Genomic DNA, 18329 nt, shown 5'->3' with positions numbered 1-18329 from the left:
TATCAGATGGCTAAATTTCCGTTCAGCCTTCACTCCACAAGAACACTCGAGAAAAGAAATCTGTGTGCAACTTGTGGCAAGAATTCGACAAATGGAATGCGATTGCGTCATAATTGGAATTGAGACAGAATTAAAAAGCGCGCGCTTTTGAAGGAGCGCTCAAGCGTTTCTGCGACCGAATATGGTGATTTCAGCAGTGTGTGTTGCAGGATCATACCTGTATTTTTATTAAAAACAGAGAGAGACTGTTCACCAGGCATTTTATAATAAAAGTAATTTGCGTTCTTCTGGTGACTATTTACTAGGTTACCTCCTGATGTTAAAGATGATAACTAGCTTTTGTATTTCCGACGTTTCGTCAGTCAGCACGACTGACTTTATCAAGGTGGCTAAAACAGGTTAACACAACCTGTTCAGCAACGATGGCACAACACAAAAACGTACTGATAAAATGAATAAAGTAAGCAGCAAGAATCAGAATTAAAACACGCAACAAGATACCTAGAGGTTAAACTGAATGCAGTGAATGCCTAAAACCAGTAGGCTGCTTTCCAACAGCGTAAATTTATCTATCTATTGGGCCACCGTCAAGAAACATTGAAAAGTCATCAGACAAGACAGAAACCAAGGGAATTGGCAATAACAATGATAGAGAAGACGCACTGAGAATGGAAAAGGTGAAGTTAAAGTTAAAGTAATTTTTTGTACACAGAGGGAAAATTCTGACCATCTTTCTGGTTGAGAGCATGTTGTGCTTTCTGGTTTATGTACCACTTTTCTGTAAATAATCTTTTTGTGTAATCCTTTTCAGTTTTAAGAATGGTAGCGTTGGTCCAAGTAATTTTATGGTCTGAATTTATAGAATGTTTGCAAAGAGCGGAATGCTCCGGACGTTGAAATTTAATAGCTCTTTGGTGCTCGTTGATTCTAGATTTAAGGTCACGTTTTGTCTGTCCAATGTAGATTAAATCACAGTCATGACACGGAACTTGGTAGATCAATCCAGAAACTTCACCTTCTTTCATGGGGTCTTTAGCCGAGGGAAGGTATTTACCTATTGTCAGATAGGGTTTCATCGCAACTTTGATTCCTATGCCATAAAGGATACGCTGAATTTTGTCGGTTACCCCCCTTATGTAAGGAAGACAAGTAAAAGATTTATAAGGAGGAAGCGAAGGTTTCGGTTTGGGTCGCTGTATGCAAGCAAGTTTTCGTGGAAATCCGTTGAGCATTAAAGTATTGTGAATGTTTTTCTTGTGGTGTGAACGTTCAGAATCATCCGTTATGTGAGTGTCCAGTCTGTTGTACAATGTTTTGGCCACTGTGAGTTTTTGATGCTTGGGGTGATGTGAGTTGAACTGCAGGTATCTGTCTGTATGTGTTGGTTTTTTGTGTATGGTAGTGGTTAGTTTTTTGTTGTTGCTATGGCGAACCACTTTAACATCCAAAAATGAAATTTTGCCGTTGACCTCATGTTCTATGGTAAATTGAATGGATGATGAAATGCTGTTAAGGTGCTTGTGAAAATCATTAACTGCAGTTTTTTTGATGATGCAAAACGTGTCGTCAACATATCTAACCCATAATTGTGGAGGAGTGTGAAAGGTGCTGATGGCTTTGCGTTCAACAAATTCCATGAAGATGTTAGCAACAACTGGAGAGATGCAGGAGCCCATCGGCGTACCATAAATTTGGCGATACAACACATCTTTATAACAAAAAACAGTAGATTGAAAACACACTTTTAAAGCTTGAATCACGTCATCTGCACATAATTTTGTACGACTTTCAAGTGAATCGTCTGCCGATAACAGGTTAGATATTAGGTCCAAGGCTTCTGTCAGAGGGACAGAAGTGAAGAGGCTTACAACATCAAACGAAACGAGACAGTCTTCCTGGCTAACGTCAATATCTTTAATTATTTTGACAAACTCCGTGGAATTTTTTATGCAATATTGATGATCGAAGAGTGGAGATAAGATATCAATTAAAAATTTTGATAATTCATAGGTAGGTGAGCCAATAAAGGAGACAATAGGGCGAAGAGGAATGTTAGGTTTGTGAATCTTAGGTAAACCATAAATTCTGGGAGTAACGCCTTTATCACATTTAAGACTGCGATAGGTAAGCATGGTGATTTTTCGTTCAGTGGCTAATCGCCAAACTAATTTCGTAACTGACTTGGCTATGTTCACAACAGGATTAGGTTTCACAGGTAAAATTTTGTAAGTGTTACAGTCATTTAATAGAGTCATTAATTTAAAGTCATAATTCTTACTGTCCATGACGACAAGGGAAATACAACAGTCGTCATGGACAGTAAGAATTATGACTTTAAATTAATGACTCTATTAAATGACTGTAACACTTACAAAATTTTACCTGTGAAACCTAATCCTGTTGTGAACATAGCCAAGTCAGTTACGAAATTAGTTTGGCGATTAGCCACTGAACGAAAAATCACCATGCTTACCTATCGCAGTCTTAAATGTGATAAAGGCGTTACTCCCAGAATTTATGGTTTACCTAAGATTCACAAACCTAACATTCCTCTTCGCCCTATTGTCTCCTTTATTGGCTCACCTACCTATGAATTATCAAAATTTTTAATTGATATCTTATCTCCACTCTTCGATCATCAATATTGCATAAAAAATTCCACGGAGTTTGTCAAAATAATTAAAGATATTGACGTTAGCCAGGAAGACTGTCTCGTTTCGTTTGATGTTGTAAGCCTCTTCACTTCTGTCCCTCTGACAGAAGCCTTGGACCTAATATCTAACCTGTTATCGGCAGACGATTCACTTGAAAGTCGTACAAAATTATGTGCAGATGACGTGATTCAAGCTTTAAAAGTGTGTTTTCAATCTACTGTTTTTTGTTATAAAGATGTGTTGTATCGCCAAATTTATGGTACGCCGATGGGCTCCTGCATCTCTCCAGTTGTTGCTAACATCTTCATGGAATTTGTTGAACGCAAAGCCATCAGCACCTTTCACACTCCTCCACAATTATGGGTTAGATATGTTGACGACACGTTTTGCATCATCAAAAAAACTGCAGTTAATGATTTTCACAAGCACCTTAACAGCATTTCATCATCCATTCAATTTACCATAGAACATGAGGTCAACGGCAAAATTTCATTTTTGGATGTTAAAGTGGTTCGCCATAGCAACAACAAAAAACTAACCACTACCATACACAAAAAACCAACACATACAGACAGATACCTGCAGTTCAACTCACATCACCCCAAGCATCAAAAACTCACAGTGGCCAAAACATTGTACAACAGACTGGACACTCACATAACGGATGATTCTGAACGTTCACACCACAAGAAAAACATTCACAATACTTTAATGCTCAACGGATTTCCACGAAAACTTGCTTGCATACAGCGACCCAAACCGAAACCTTCGCTTCCTCCTTATAAATCTTTTACTTGTCTTCCTTACATAAGGGGGGTAACCGACAAAATTCAGCGTATCCTTTATGGCATAGGAATCAAAGTTGCGATGAAACCCTATCTGACAATAGGTAAATACCTTCCCTCGGCTAAAGACCCCATGAAAGAAGGTGAAGTTTCTGGATTGATCTACCAAGTTCCGTGTCATGACTGTGATTTAATCTACATTGGACAGACAAAACGTGACCTTAAATCTAGAATCAACGAGCACCAAAGAGCTATTAAATTTCAACGTCCGGAGCATTCCGCTCTTTGCAAACATTCTATAAATTCAGACCATAAAATTACTTGGACCAACGCTACCATTCTTAAAACTGAAAAGGATTACACAAAAAGATTATTTACAGAAAAGTGGTACATAAACCAGAAAGCACAACATGCTCTCAACCAGAAAGATGGTCAGAATTTTCCCTCTGTGTACAAAAAATTACTTTAACTTTAACTTCACCTTTTCCATTCTCAGTGCGTCTTCTCTATCATTGTTATTGCCAATTCCCTTGGTTTCTGTCTTGTCTGATGACTTTTCAATGTTTCTTGACGGTGGCCCAATAGATAGATAAATTTACGCTGTTGGAAAGCAGCCTACTGGTTTTAGGCATTCACTGCATTCAGTTTAACCTCTAGGTATCTTGTTGCGTGTTTTAATTCTGATTCTTGCTGCTTACTTTATTCATTTTATCAGTACGTTTTTGTGTTGTGCCATCGTTGCTGAACAGGTTGTGTTAACCTGTTTTAGCCACCTTGATAAAGTCAGTCGTGCTGACTGACGAAACGTCGGAAATACAAAAGCTAGTTATCATCTTTAACATCAGGAGGTAACCTAGTAAATAGTCACCAGAAGAACGCAAATTACTTTTATTGTATTTTTATTGTTAAAATCTCGACCAACTCAGTGGCCGAGTCGTTTTGCCTTCGGCTCTGGTGCTGGTAGATGTCAAACAGAAGACTTTAAAAACAATACCGATTGTATTCTTTTTTGCATAACTCAGTGAGGATCGGTCAGGTGGTGATGTGATGACATCGCAAATCTGATTTGATACAAAATTATACATGAGCCTGTCGCTAAAAATCCTCAGCAGTTGTAGAGCGACAATAAATAAAACCACAACATTATTATTATTGTTAAAATAGCAACTCTTCAATGGTTGATTGCATTAGATTGGATAGAGTTAAATGACCGAGCCACTCTTTTCATATTTCTTTCACTGCAAAAACAAAACAGGTCCATTGCAAGATTGCTACAAAAACATAACAATGTCTTCAAACACTCTAATTATTATCTAAAGACGAAACAAATTTGTTTACAAAAGCAAGTGGTTGCTGGACCAAAAAGCAGACGTTGTCTTGCCGAAGAAACTTAATGTGAAATGACAGTTCTTTGTTTTTAAATTAAACAAATGTAACTTGCGATCGATTGCTGATTAATCTTCTGTATTAAAAAGTACAATGGCCAATTAATTTATTCCTCAAGTCAAAAGTTCAAACAAGCTGGCAAAAGTAAGTTAAAGTTTCTGATGTAGTTTTTGTCTATTGTCAAGCGCAGGCTAAAAGAAAGATTTATCCAAAATCAAAACACTATCATCTTGCACCTGCAGGCGAGTTCAAATAGTAAGTTGTTTTAAGGGTACGTTTATGACGTATTCTTTACTTTTAAAGGAGTTTCATGGTCATTTCAATGATCGCCTATGTCTGTGCTTCCCAACCTTTTTCAGTTCGCGACCCACTTTTGATGCAAGCTTCATTGCGCGACCCACTTTAAATGCAAGTTTTATTGTGCGACCCACAATGAGATATGACATCTTTACTACTGGCGTACGTACTGAAATGATTAATGCGACACAACACATTTAATTATTACGTTTTGTTACATTGTCGCATAATTGTTACGTAAAGATAACGCAATAATTTCCCGATCTGATAGAAAACAGGGTGCACAATTCATGAAGTCAACAAATGAAGTGAAGATTAGCCATGGCGATGTAGCCTACTGTTCAAGACCAAACTGCAGCTTGTGAGATCCATAGGAGCGTCTGTATTTTTTTAGAAAATTTTAACATTCAGTAACATTTAGAAATGCTTCGCGACCCACCTGAAATAGCTTCGCAACTCACCAATGGGTCGCGACCCACCATTTGGGAAGCACTGGCCTATGCACAGTTTTGGTCAGAGCGTTGAGAGGATAATTTGGGCCCAGTACCAGTAAGACCCTCGGGGCACAAATCAAGACACTACAAAGAAAATGTGGTGGGGTCCTTTCGTTTCCAGGCCTTTTGGAAAGATTACGGCCCCCAATTTTGTCCCGGGCTCGGGTCTAAAAGTGCCCCTTGTCAACGGTACTGGTCTGGTAAACCATTAGGCTCAGTCTGAGTAGCGTAGCCAGGAATTTTGAAGGGGGGAAGGGGGTTGACGGCCGTCGGGCTTCCAGCGGCGTGGTCTGGGGGGCCTCTCCCAGAAAATTTTGAAAAATTCCTTTGAATTTGGTGCATTCTGAGAGTATTTTATGGGTATGAATATTCCTGTAAAATAGTGCTGTCCGGTGGCATAGCAAAAGGATAAGATCATGTTTTCTTCGGCATTTTTCGGAAATAAAGCTAAGTCTCTATGTTTTTATGTTGCTAGTTCCTGGCTGAGATATTTGAATGTTTGGTATTGGCAAAAATCGCTCTTTTAATGCAGTTTCTTTTAAAATTAGGCAAAATTTGTTTTAGAGACATAAAGAGACTGAAAGCATCATTCTCAATATCGTGACGCCACACGCGTCACGATATTGAGAAATACCAGCTCTCCGAAGGGGGAGGGGAGTTGAAACCCCCAAAAACCCCCCTTGGCTACGCCACTGATTAGGCTACACATGACGTAGAATTAACAAGAAAGAAAAAGAAGCATGAGCTGCAAGGGAAAAAGTGTTGGTTTCGAACACTTCAAACCTATACCATCCCTATGGTTTCGGACACGAGAAATTAAACTTTCTTTCTTGTTAATTCTTTAATCATATGTAGGCTAATGGTCAGTGATGACGTAGACATAATGACGTCAAATATTGTATTTGTTCATTCTTCGCAGAGAAAATTTTATGTGGTGAATTCAAGTGTGCTGTGCTGACAAGTGCTGACAAGAAAGAGCAAAGTGTGTGTCGTCACAACTCACAAACCGTAAAAAGAAATTGTTGTGAAAATAAAATGAATGAAGAAATCAAAAAGATTGTTGTATGGATGAAGAACCAATAAACTTTCGATCAATTGCACTAAAATTAATTTTATGATCATGTGTAGAAATATTGATGTTGATAAATCTTTCTTTCTCATCTTAAACGGCCAAAACATTAACAAAACTTATCAAGTAAAATATCTTGGAGTAACATTGGACTTTAAATTGAAGTGGAACGCCCATATCTCTGACCTTTGCACAAAATTGAATAAGTTATGTGGCATTAGGCTACTTATAAAATAAAATAAGCTATTATGTTCTACTATCAACATTACGGTTAATATATACTTTTCATTATTTCAATCACATCTTCAATATTTTGTAATTAATTGGGGTAGGGCCAACAAAACGTCATTACACAAGTGAAGGTAATTCAAAGCAATTTTGTTCAAGCGAGCTTGTTTCTTGAAAAGAAAACCTCGACATTCTACTTGTAGGCTACAACAAATTTAAGTATTAAACGTATGTGATCTTGCAAGCTGGCATATCCACAGTTCATGTTTAATTAATTAAACATTTTTTCCCAGCTTGTTTCCTTGGCTACTTTGTTAAGCTTGATGACGTATATCAGGCTAAAAACGGATTTTTTCTACCCTGATTTGAGACCAACTTTGGCAAAACAAAACAAAAAAAACACTCCATTTCGTGTGTGCGGAGTGATGTTTTTAGGGATGGTTAAAAACAGTTTTTTTTTAGTCCTTGTTATTTTAATCGTTTATTTATGTTTTTTTTTCTCCTTTTTATTTGCTTTTTTCGTTTTAAATACTAGCCTATTTCCAATAGTTTCATACTATAGCCTACAGTTTTTCAAGTAAGCTTTGGCCTAGGCTAACAACTGTTTTCATTTATCACAACAAAACACTGCAAAGGAAAGTGTTAAATTATAGCTGCTGAGTAACTAATTAAAAATTCGTTTGCTGCAGTTTAACTAAGTTCTGTCAGTCAGAAGTGTGGTCGCATCCTCTGCAAGTAGTAACCTACCAATTAACCACTATACAACGATGAGGATGAGGACTGTTCGGTCCCAGCGGCGACCATGTTAACAGTCAACCTCCTTTGCTGCTTGTCTCAATTTTTTTTATTAGTTTGTTTATTTCTTTCATTCCTGTCATTTCTTTCATTAGCGTACATTTTTCACATAACCTAGGCTATTTCATAGCCTATCACAATGAGTAGGCCTATTACTATTAGCCTATATGAAGTAGCCTATTATGATGTTCATGTTCTTTAAAGTCTAATTGATCAATCTACAGTCTAGTCTAGTCGACTGATACAGGTTAACTTATTGATAAAAAAGTGGACAGATCGAAACTAAATTGACAAATTCAAGTTCTTTTAATATAAACGTAGTAAACTTGCATTTGCCAATTTTAGTGTAAAATACGCTACAGCGTAGGCTACTTTTTTTGATTATTTTTCACACTAACTACGCATCGATCATTGGTGACGTCAAAAGAAGATTTTGGTGAAAAGTTTAGTGAAAAAGTTATGTTTTGGTATCTTATCGATGGCTTGATTATTTCAGAACAAATATTTCAGAGAAGCAAAAGTAGGCTACAAATTTTATTTCAACAGTTAAAGATTAGACAGACGGTTAGGACTACTTTTTTAATTCAATTTTTTTTTTGTCAGAATGCAAAAGAAATTATATTGTGAAAAAGAAATGCAGTAACAAAACCAACAAAAGGAAAAAGTGACAAAACCTTAAGACGTGCACGAAAAGATCTAATTTTGCGGTATATGCATCGATAAATAAGTTTAAACTATAGTTAAGCACGGCCACGTTTTCCTAACTTATATTATCGTTGTTTTTAATTTTTCTCATCTACAGCAGTACGAAATCATCGTATTTATGTCTATTTTCTATATTGTTGCATTGTGATTGTGGCCTATACGCTTTTCTTTTTATTAGGCCTATATTTTAGTAGGTACCGGTACCGGTAAAACTTTGGCCAACGCTGTATTCTCGCACATGATCACAGATTGGTCGTTGGCTTAAACTTGGTTGCTGGTTTGAATCTTTATCTTCGGTTTTCTCAATCTGGGAATGAAGATTCACACCGAGCAGTTATTTTAATGTCAGTGGCTAAACCCATTTTAGTTATTAATGTTGTGTGCCCAGTAGCGTAGCCAGGAATTTTGAAAGGGTGGGGTTTTGACGACCCAACGGCGGGGGGTCTGGGAGGCCTCCCCTAGAAAATTTTGAAAAATTACTTTAAATTTGGTGCATTCTGAGAGCATTTTCAACAAAAATGTAGTTACGAATATTCCTGTAAAATGGTGGTGTCTGGAGGAATAGCAAAGGGATAAGATCATGTTTTCTTCGGCTTTTTTCGGAAATAAAGCTAAGTCTCTGTGTTTTCTTGTTGCTAATTTCTGGCTGAGATGTTTGGTATTGGCAAAACTTGCTTTTTTAATGCAATTTTTTTTAAAATTAAGCAATTTTTTTTAGACTGAAAGCATCATTCTCAATATCATGACGTCACACGCGTGCCAAAGGGGGGAGTTGTAACCCCAACCCAGGGATATCTAAAGAAGGGGATGTGAAGGCTCACAGCGATTGCCTTATTCTTATGACACTACCAGGGCGGTAGTTTGTAGCGCGTGAAACATCCTTCTTTTCAAAATTGAAGAAAATTTTGTAGTGCAGCTGGTACAGTAAGCTACAAAAGACAGTTAGTAAACGTTTAACAGAGCATATTTAAAGAATACCGGTACTTGTTTGGAAAGACAGTTGAAAAGTTACCAGTAAGCTGTTTTTCTTAACAAAGCCTTTGCAGTAGGCTAGATGTAAAGCAACTGTACGGGTAGCTGAATTAACAAGTAACCATGAGCATGCAGTGAGCATCCAGGCCTGATGCTAATAGCGCAATGTAGATTATTATAACAAGATTTATTAAACTACTGTCGGTGCCAATTGTTATTTTACGAAAAACAGAGATTATTTACCATAAACAAAAGCCCTTCTATTGTCAGACGTATTAAAAGCCTTCGTATCCCCTTCTTTAGATATCCCTGCCCCAACCCCACCCCCTTGGCTACGCCACTGAGTGTGCCTGTCTCTGCACACATGTGTGCATGAATGTGTAGCCTACCGTAGTTAGATTTATTGTTATGGGGTTGTGGGTGATTAGATGACCGGTTATTGTTTTTCGCTACCATCCTGATTGTGCCTTAATCTAACAGCTGTAGGCCTAACTTAATTACAATGTATCGTTTTTACTTTTCTTTTACTCTAGCTGCTTGTTTGTTTATATGTGGCGTTATTGAAACAAAATAAATTGACTTGACTTATCCTGATAACGATTACTTATTGACTTGCACTTTGACGATGTGCGACTCATTTTGGGTTGTGGTTAATTCAATGGGTTTATGTAAAACGTACGTAGGTAGACCTATAGCACCTATAGATTCTGCACTGGAAAATCTGGCATGCAGGAAGTGTTCGCTGGCCGCATGCGGCCCGCGTGCCAGGGTTTGGACCACTCTCATCTGGAACAAAAGGTGATGTTCAGCAGTTTAGTTCAGTTGTTTTTATTTCTGACCATCAAAGCAAAAACAATAGCCTACACGTCTACATAGCAAAGGTCGAGAAAAAGATGGAAGCGCCAAAACGCGAACGTAAAAACGTGCTTGTGACCTATTGTGACCGAAGTAGGCTACAGTAAGTTATGAAGTTGAAAACAAATTTGGCACGGTCGCAACACCTTTAGAAAAATTTAGGGTAGAAAGGAAATTAAAAAACAAAATGATACAAACAAAAAATAAGAAAAACATAAAAAAAACCACAACTTATTACCCCGTAGCCTATATAGCTTTAGCTGATATTTTCAAGATTTGTATAAATAGACACTTGCTATGAACATCGGCCATGGTGCGTTATCATTCAAGAGTGCTGATGGTCGTGAGGAGAACACACCTTGATGCGTTCAGCTCATAGCAAACAAGAGCAAGGCAGGCAAAGAAAACCCCACAAAGAAATGCTACCACGGCAAAGCCATTTCAAGCGCAACGCACCAGGCCTTGCACCACTCATAAAATAGTTACAACTTTCCGACACAAACCCAGGGATATCTAAAGAAGGGGATACGAAGGCTTTTATTATGTCTGACAATAGAAGGGCTTTTGTTTATCGTAAATAATCTGTGTTTATCGTAAAATGACAATTGGCACCGATAGTAGTTTAATAAATCTTGTTATGATAACTTGCATTGCACTATTAGCATCAGGCCTGGATATTCAGAGCATGCTCATGGTTGCTTGTTAATTCAACTACCCATATACTTACTTTACATCTAGCTTACTGCAAAGGCTTTGTTAAAAAAAAACAGCTTACTGATAACTTTTCAACTGTCTTTGTAAACAAGTAGCATATTCTTTAAATATGCTCTACGTAACATTTGCTAACTGTCTTCTGTGGGCTCATTGTACCAGCTGCACTACAAAACTTTCTACGATTTTAAAAAGAACCACATGTTTAAAGCATTACAAACTACCGCCCTGGTAGTGTCATGAGAATAAGGCAATCGCTGCGAGCCTTCATATCCCCTTCTCTAGATATCCCTGCACAAAACAATGACAAAAACAAGTAAAACAAACAAGCAAAAACAACATCATTATCTTGCGGAAATCCAATTATACTCAGGGAAGTTATGTTTTGCGTGCTTTGATATAAAGTTACGACGATAAAGCGATAATTATAAGATCCCAGCTAGCTAAACTCGACACCATCACACCGATCCAACGTCTACGAACGTTGAATCAATGCAAAAAATGACAGGCCCGCTAACTGGGGTGTAGTGACATGTCACAGTGATATGAAAAATTTGGTTTACCGTGTGTTTTACTTTTATGTGTTAAACAAAAATAAAAAAAAATATTCCAATTCGGCACATGACGTTGAAACAAGTCATAGACAAACAAACAGACATGCAAACTCCAGATCATAAAAATGATTTGGCACAATAACCCGTCCAAAATTTTTCGGTAGGCTACAATGATTAATGTGTAGACAAAAAGAAGTAAGCTACTTTAGTTGCCAAACAGTGCTTTTTAATTCTTTTTTTTATATCACATTTTTGCAGTTTGTGGAAACTGTTTGGAAAGAAATTAAATTTCCATCTGGCAACATGTCCACCAGAGGTAACCTGGAAAACCTAGAACATCACACAACTAAGGCGAAAGAGAAAATTGAATTGAGTCCTGTCTTTGTCATGAGTTACCAAGGGGGGTGGGGGGGACTTATATACCAGTCCCAGGTATACAAGCCCCCCCCACCCCTCTTGGTAACTCATGACAAAGACAGGACTCAATTCAATATTCTCTTTTGCCTTAGTTATGTGATGTTCTAGGCGTTACCGGGTAACCTGTGAGGAAAAAGGAAATTTAGCCTGGCTGTTAATGTTTAGGACAGGACGTCTTTGAATGAAGGGTTGTGGTGTGGCCTAGAATTTTAGGAAAAAGCCTGAGAAAATTTTGTTTGAACTAGAAGATGCCGCTGGTGTAGTCACCATTGGAATTTGTAATAATTTTTTTATTGATCAAACAATAGAAAACTGCTTTCTGATTAGACCCTGCCTTAATTTGTCAAATTTGATCTGCTTATACTATTCTTTAATTGAAAGTAACCTGAGGTATTGCATTACGACTTGGAAATATGGCAACGAAGGACTTATACAAAAACTTCAAAAAATCTGTCACAAATTTTATCGTATTTTCCGTCCCAACAATGATAGTTGTAGCAAGATCCCGATATCAATTGAGCAATTGTTCAAACTGGAAGTTGGTGTTTTCGTGTTTAAATTTTACAACAATTTACTACCAGATTGCTTCACCAACCTTTTTAAATATGTCAAAGAGGTTCACAGCCTGTCTACAAGAAACCATGATAATGATTCTCTAAACATTTCATACTTCTCAAAAACGCTTACTCAACATTCAATAGAATTCACAGGTGCGAAAACATGGAACGAATTTCCTTCTTCAATCACAAAGACTGATACAAAGTCACTTTTTATTCACAAACTAAAACAACATTTAAGCAAAACGGACACGCAATAGATTGAATAGAAAGACAACGTAGAAAGGCTTTCTTGCGTTATTGTGAAGATTTCAGTGGAAATCCAAAATTATTTACAAAAGATTAGGCTTACCTAACAATAATATCGATTGCTTGTGCTGTACTTTTATGTTTGTAGATATTAACAGCAAACGAAATACTCCATAATCAACACGACACGTCGCAAAAGGGGATGAGAGCTTCATCATGAACACCATCATGGCATCATCATCATCTCATCCATTTTATCACCCACCAGGACAAGAAACAATAACTTAAACTGGATATCAAACCTCAATTGTCTTAGGCTACTGTGTGATGTGCAGTCTTACCATAGAAAGAGCTCAACACCTGCTCTCCTAGGCCACATTGAAACGGGCTTTTGCCTGAGGATGGGTTTCTTTTATGTCCGGTTTTCTTTCTCCATCCTATTATTAATATTATGACTGCTCATCCACATCAATATTGGAACTGGCAAATTCAATCCACAACACTTTTCATTAGGCTGTCATTAGTTACTACATGTGTGCTTCTCTCTGTTTTTTTTTTATTTTTTGCTATTTGTTTTTTGGGTTTTGTGGCCGTGCTAACTACTGACATATAGCCTACTAGCCTACATAATTTTTCATTCAGGCACGTTTTAAACCTTTCAAGGTTTTGCCACCTTTTCCTGTTTGTTAACGTGCTGGTAGGTTTATATCGATTTTTGTAGTTAGTATCTTTTTTGTCCCGGACGCGTTAATGACGAAAAATAAAATGATTGATTGATTGATGACACTGTGGTCAACTGTACCGTACATACTTTTGTAATTGTCAACATTTAGAAATGCGAAACAGATTGTTTCAGATGACTTACATATGATTCTAAAGAATGGCGATTACCAATGTCGGAAATCAAGGTAGCCTAGGCCTTAGTGGCAGCCTTCAAAATAAGCTTTAGCACGGCTTTAAGGCAAAATCATTACCAACGTAAAATCATACGGTAGCAGGTGAAATGACCTCTGCAATTGTGTAAGTTCTAATTTCAAATTGATTATTTGCCACCATTCAAACTGTGTTTTCATTTTCAAATTTAGTGATGTTTTGTACAGTACATTCTAAATGGTGTTTGTAAGCAAGGTACACAAGGCTTACAAAACAAGATAACTGCAATTTGGGAATGCTATTCACTGCTAAAAGCCAATAAAGCCGTTTTAAGTGATTAAGTTTTTGATTTTTGCGTATGCTATCTTATATAATCTTCCATGATCATGTATGTACTGACGGCGTGCATATTTTAAACATGTGCTGTTCCTGTTTCTGGCAAATATAAACCATTGGTTGATGATCACAGTCAATTTCAAATCTAAGGCATTATAGCCTACCGCCCCATCCCTGTACCGACCAATACAATGACAAAGTATTATTGCTTTAGTAGTCTAATGATTGCGTTAATAGACAGTGTTGATACAAGCTACTGATCACACACATGAAAATTATTAAGAAAAAATAAACAAATTCATAAGCTTAGCAATCTATGTATCCGATTAGTCGCCATGGTCATGAGTCTCATACACAACACCAAAGATAATATTTAATCAGCATTATTTAGCAGTGAGTGGTGCGTCATTTTTGGATTAAAAGTTAAACTAAGCAAATGTTGAGGATGGTAATGTCACAACATTTATATCTGTAATCAAGACCATTAACATCTGGTAGAGTTTTCCAGTGACAACTTTTCTATCCCCTTACATTACGAAGATCTTTACTTATCTTGTTGCTGCAACTGAACGTCATGGGGATGCACACTTTATTGGCCTAAAATTCACTGGTTGTAATCTTTCTTTCAAGGTGTGCTTTCCAATTGTTTTGATTGACCACATCTCGAGTTTTACTTCATGCAAGCGCTCACACAACTGGGCACACATTTTTGCTCCAAAATTGAACAATTATTGGCAAATTATACTGGCAGGCATCTTTAACTCTTTAATCAACAATTCAACATGTGCTAGAAATTTGCGTCGTCACTTTTTGTTGGCATAATGTACAATCTTGTTGATTGATTTAAACATTCACCTCGGTAATTGGCGACGTCGAATTTGAAGGTTGTAGTTTTCATATAAGGGACAATAGGCTCTGAATCTGCTAGTGCTTGATATCACTATGTTATACGTATTTGGTAGCCTTGTTAACTTATTGACTGATTCATTTTATCCCATTTGTGGTATAGTTGAGCTGGTTTGTAATCTGCTTATTAGTTGATGCCACTGTTTTGAAATGGTGAATGAGCTTTTTGACTGCTGAAATTTACAAAGTGAAAAATATTGATAAGTTAAGACCAGCATTTTATTACTTGATATGCTTGGTTACTTTTGTAGTTAAATTAGCAAAAGTGTTTTAACCATATCAAAGTTGATCTATTTACAGGTTTTATTTGTTGAAAGGTAACAATAAATCGCAGCTTATATATGTTAAAAATTGATAAACTCTTGAAAATGAAATTTATTGATATTGGAGCAAATCTTACTGATTCAGTTTTTCGTGGACTATATCATGGAAAGCAAAAACATGCAGACGACTTTGATGACGTTTTGAAAAGAGCAAATGAAGTTGGCGTTACAAAAATGATTGTAACTGGTGGTTCTGTGGAAGATTCAAAACAAGCAATTAATTTGTGTTGTAAAACCAGTTGTTTATACTGCACCGTCGGGTGCCACCCTACAAGATGTAATGGATTTCTTGAGAATCCTGAAGAGTACTTTAAAAATTTAAGTGATCTTGTCACTGCTGACAATAAAGTAGTTGCTATTGGTGAATGTGGCTTAGATTATGATCGGCTACATTTTTGTGAAAAACCAACGCAATTGAAGTATTTTGAAAAACAATTTGACTTGGCTATAGCCACTCAACTACCAATGTTTCTCCATTGTCGGAACTCGCATGAAGATTTCTTTAATTTAATGAAAAAATATCGCCATAGAATAAAAGGTGGGGTTGTACACTCTTTCACTGGTACTGCGGCAGAAGCAAAAGAAATTTTGTCTTTAGATCTTTTCATTGGAATTAATGGCTGCTCATTGAAAACTAAAGAGAATATTGAAGTGATGAAATCCATTCCTTCAGACAAGATTATGATTGAAACCGATTGCCCTTGGTGTGAAGTGAAACCATCACATTTTGGCCATAACTTAATCAAAACTACTTTTCCAACTAAGAAAAGATGGGACTCTGGTTGCTGCGTGAAAGGGAGAAATGAGCCATGTCATATTGTCCAGGTTCTTGAAGTCATTGCTGGTGCTCGTGATGAGGATATAAATTCACTTTCTTCTACCATATATGAAAACACTAAGAAAATGTTTTTTCCTTCAAGCTAGCGATTAAAATGCTTGGATTTTTTTTAACACTAGCTCAATGAATAAATGTCTTGCTCCGCAATCAAAGCATTAAAATCAGGTGTTAATGTTCTAACTCCGATTTTTTTCCCGCTAGGAACTCAATTCAAGGACAGATTTATCTTCACCACTTCAGCCAAAACTGCCTACTAAAACCTCAACTTGTAGCCTTTAAAGTTGCAACATTATGGCATGTAAAAGTTTGCTCTATAAGATAAAAATTTTGTTGACTTGTTTGTGGGCATGAAAATGTGTGTAGTTTTGATAGCCTATACTGTGTTAAATGCAGAGGTGGGCAGTAGCGCGCTACTTTTGTAGCGGCGCTACTTTTTTGGTAAAAGTAGCGGTAACGGCGCTACTTTTCAGCTGGAGTAGCGGCTGCAGTAGCGGCGCTATTTTTTTTCCAAAGTAGCGGTAGCGGGAGAGGCGCTACTTTTTTTCAGTCGCACTCCCGCTACCGCTACTTTTTAATTTAAATTGAAAAAAATGCTTGTTTTTTTTGCAATACTGGCGTGGTCAAGCAGCTATATAATCGGCTTGGTTGCAAAGTTTCGGTCTGTTCTAGCTGACGTCAACTTCATCGGCGAATATCTCCGTGTGATGAAGCCTATCTGCCAGGCTTTAGACATTCTTCAGGGCGAGTCCAAGACATATTACGGAGTCTTGCTTCCAACCATCACAATTTGCGAGAAGAAGTTGACCGAGATCAGTGATCTTGTGACCTGTGAGGAGTTGAAAGTGAAAATCCTGAAGGGGTGAAACAACGATTCAACAAGTACTTCAACAACATGAAATGCGTTATGGCATCATATCTTCATCCCTTCTTCAAGACGTCGTGGCTACAATTTCTGCACTACGTTTCCACGGATGATGCTGACGCACTGCGAGAAAAAGTCAAGACAGATGTAATTCGACTGTTGCGGGAGACATCCAGCCAGGTTGATACCGAGAAGAGTGACACCAACACCAGTCATGACTCCGAGGATGTATTTTTTGGAGTGTTTGCGCCATCCCGTGAAACGTCGGTGCAGAAGGAACAGCAATTGTGGACGCCTTTTTTTCGGACAAGAGCAAGTCCTTGAGCTTTTCGAATACCGAGTTAAAACGTATCAGTTCATTAATACAACACCCCCATTAGGGTGTTGCATTTTTTTAAAAAATTTTGATTTTAACTTTGGAAATATAAATGGGAGGTGGGAAATGGCCCAAATGTGAGGTAGAAAAAAATTTTCAAAAAAATATTAAAGTTTAGGGGTCCCACGCTCATCCCGAAATTTTGGGGGGGCTCGCGACTAGTGAAATCTGGATATTTTAGTTAAATACGTATTTTTTGGATTAAATAGGGTATGCAACATATTGCTGCAATCACAATTTTATGAGGAATAAACTGATGTAAAAATAACATTCATTTTCAAACGTTTAAAAAAAAAATTCTTTACACATGCCACAATTTTAGGTTATAAAAGTGCAACAACAATGACTTTGAAAGTCGGCTATTCAAAGTTTGTTCGATGAGCAACCAGCAGTCAAGCATTATAGTTAAAAGATCACAGTTATCAATTCCTAAAGCAGTGGTTCTCAACCTGGTGTCCGCGGACCCCTTGGGGGTCCGTGAGAAAGTATTTGGGGGTCCGTGATTACCTTGATGAATTTCGGAGAAAAAAAAACGAAAAACGATCTTTTTACTTTCATTTCTCTCATTAAATTTGCTTACATTGAAAAAGTTTCGGCATGCCACTTTGGGTCACCTTATTTTCAAATACTGCTGACATTTCTTGAACAATTCATTCATTTTCTTATTTGAGCAACTGTTTAACCTGATATTTGCCGCAGGAGTCATAGCCGCAATGCAATGTGACACAGTACAGTAGTTGAGTAGCATAATTATTACAATAGTCAATAGTATGTTAATTGAGTTTCAGGCAAAATTTAGGTAGGGGTCCGCAGAATCAATAATTTGTCTAAAGGGGTCCGTGACAACAAAAAGGTTGGGAACCACTGTCCTAAAGGAAAGTGAATAGCTAGGGCACAGTTGAGCCTTAGAAGAATATTCTTCACACAAATTATGTTATTTATTTGCTTTTCGAAAAGTAAAGTGATGACTCCAGAAGCTGTTAAAAACATTGCGACAGCATCGGTTAATACAGAAAAACTACTTTCAACCAATCGTCCACTGTCTGCATTCTTTGACATTACCAGTCAGTGCTCCCCTTGCCTTTCA

At 37.3% G+C, this 18329-nt stretch overlaps 3 protein-coding genes across 3 annotated transcripts; 2 read left to right on the top strand and 1 right to left on the bottom strand.

The window, feature by feature from the left end:
- Positions 1–361: 361 nt before the first annotated feature.
- LOC145772690 (uncharacterized) lies at positions 362–1969 on the bottom strand. The gene has a single exon (XM_082584562.1). The coding sequence runs from the start codon at positions 1674–1676 to the stop codon at positions 690–692; it is 987 nt and encodes a 328-aa protein (XP_082440688.1). The 5' UTR covers positions 1677–1969; the 3' UTR covers positions 362–689.
- Positions 1970–2628: 659 nt separating this feature from the next.
- On the top strand, positions 2629–4236 carry LOC145772688 (uncharacterized). The gene has a single exon (XM_082584560.1). It carries the CDS (start codon positions 2922–2924, stop codon positions 3906–3908), a length of 987 nt encoding a protein of 328 aa, XP_082440686.1. The 5' UTR covers positions 2629–2921; the 3' UTR covers positions 3909–4236.
- A 10948-nt stretch (positions 4237–15184) lies between these two features.
- On the top strand, positions 15185–16090 carry LOC145772758 (deoxyribonuclease TATDN1-like). The gene has a single exon (XM_082584637.1). The coding sequence runs from the start codon at positions 15185–15187 to the stop codon at positions 16088–16090; it is 906 nt and encodes a 301-aa protein (XP_082440763.1).
- Positions 16091–18329: the final 2239 nt, after the last annotated feature.

The sequence above is a fragment of the Aplidium turbinatum genome, chromosome 6, assembly GCF_918807975.1.
Source record: "Aplidium turbinatum chromosome 6, kaAplTurb1.1, whole genome shotgun sequence".
Classification (NCBI taxonomy): Eukaryota; Metazoa; Chordata; class Ascidiacea; order Aplousobranchia; family Polyclinidae; genus Aplidium; species Aplidium turbinatum.
This window is presented reverse-complemented; position numbering and strand designations above follow the sequence as displayed.

Coding starts and splice junctions, on each gene's coding strand:
- LOC145772688 (XM_082584560.1), top strand. CDS start 2,922: ATGGGCTCCTGCATCTCTCCAGTTGTTGCTAACATCTTCATGGAATTT.
- LOC145772758 (XM_082584637.1), top strand. CDS start 15,185: ATGTTAAAAATTGATAAACTCTTGAAAATGAAATTTATTGATATTGGA.
- LOC145772690 (XM_082584562.1), bottom strand. CDS start 1,676: ATGGGCTCCTGCATCTCTCCAGTTGTTGCTAACATCTTCATGGAATTT.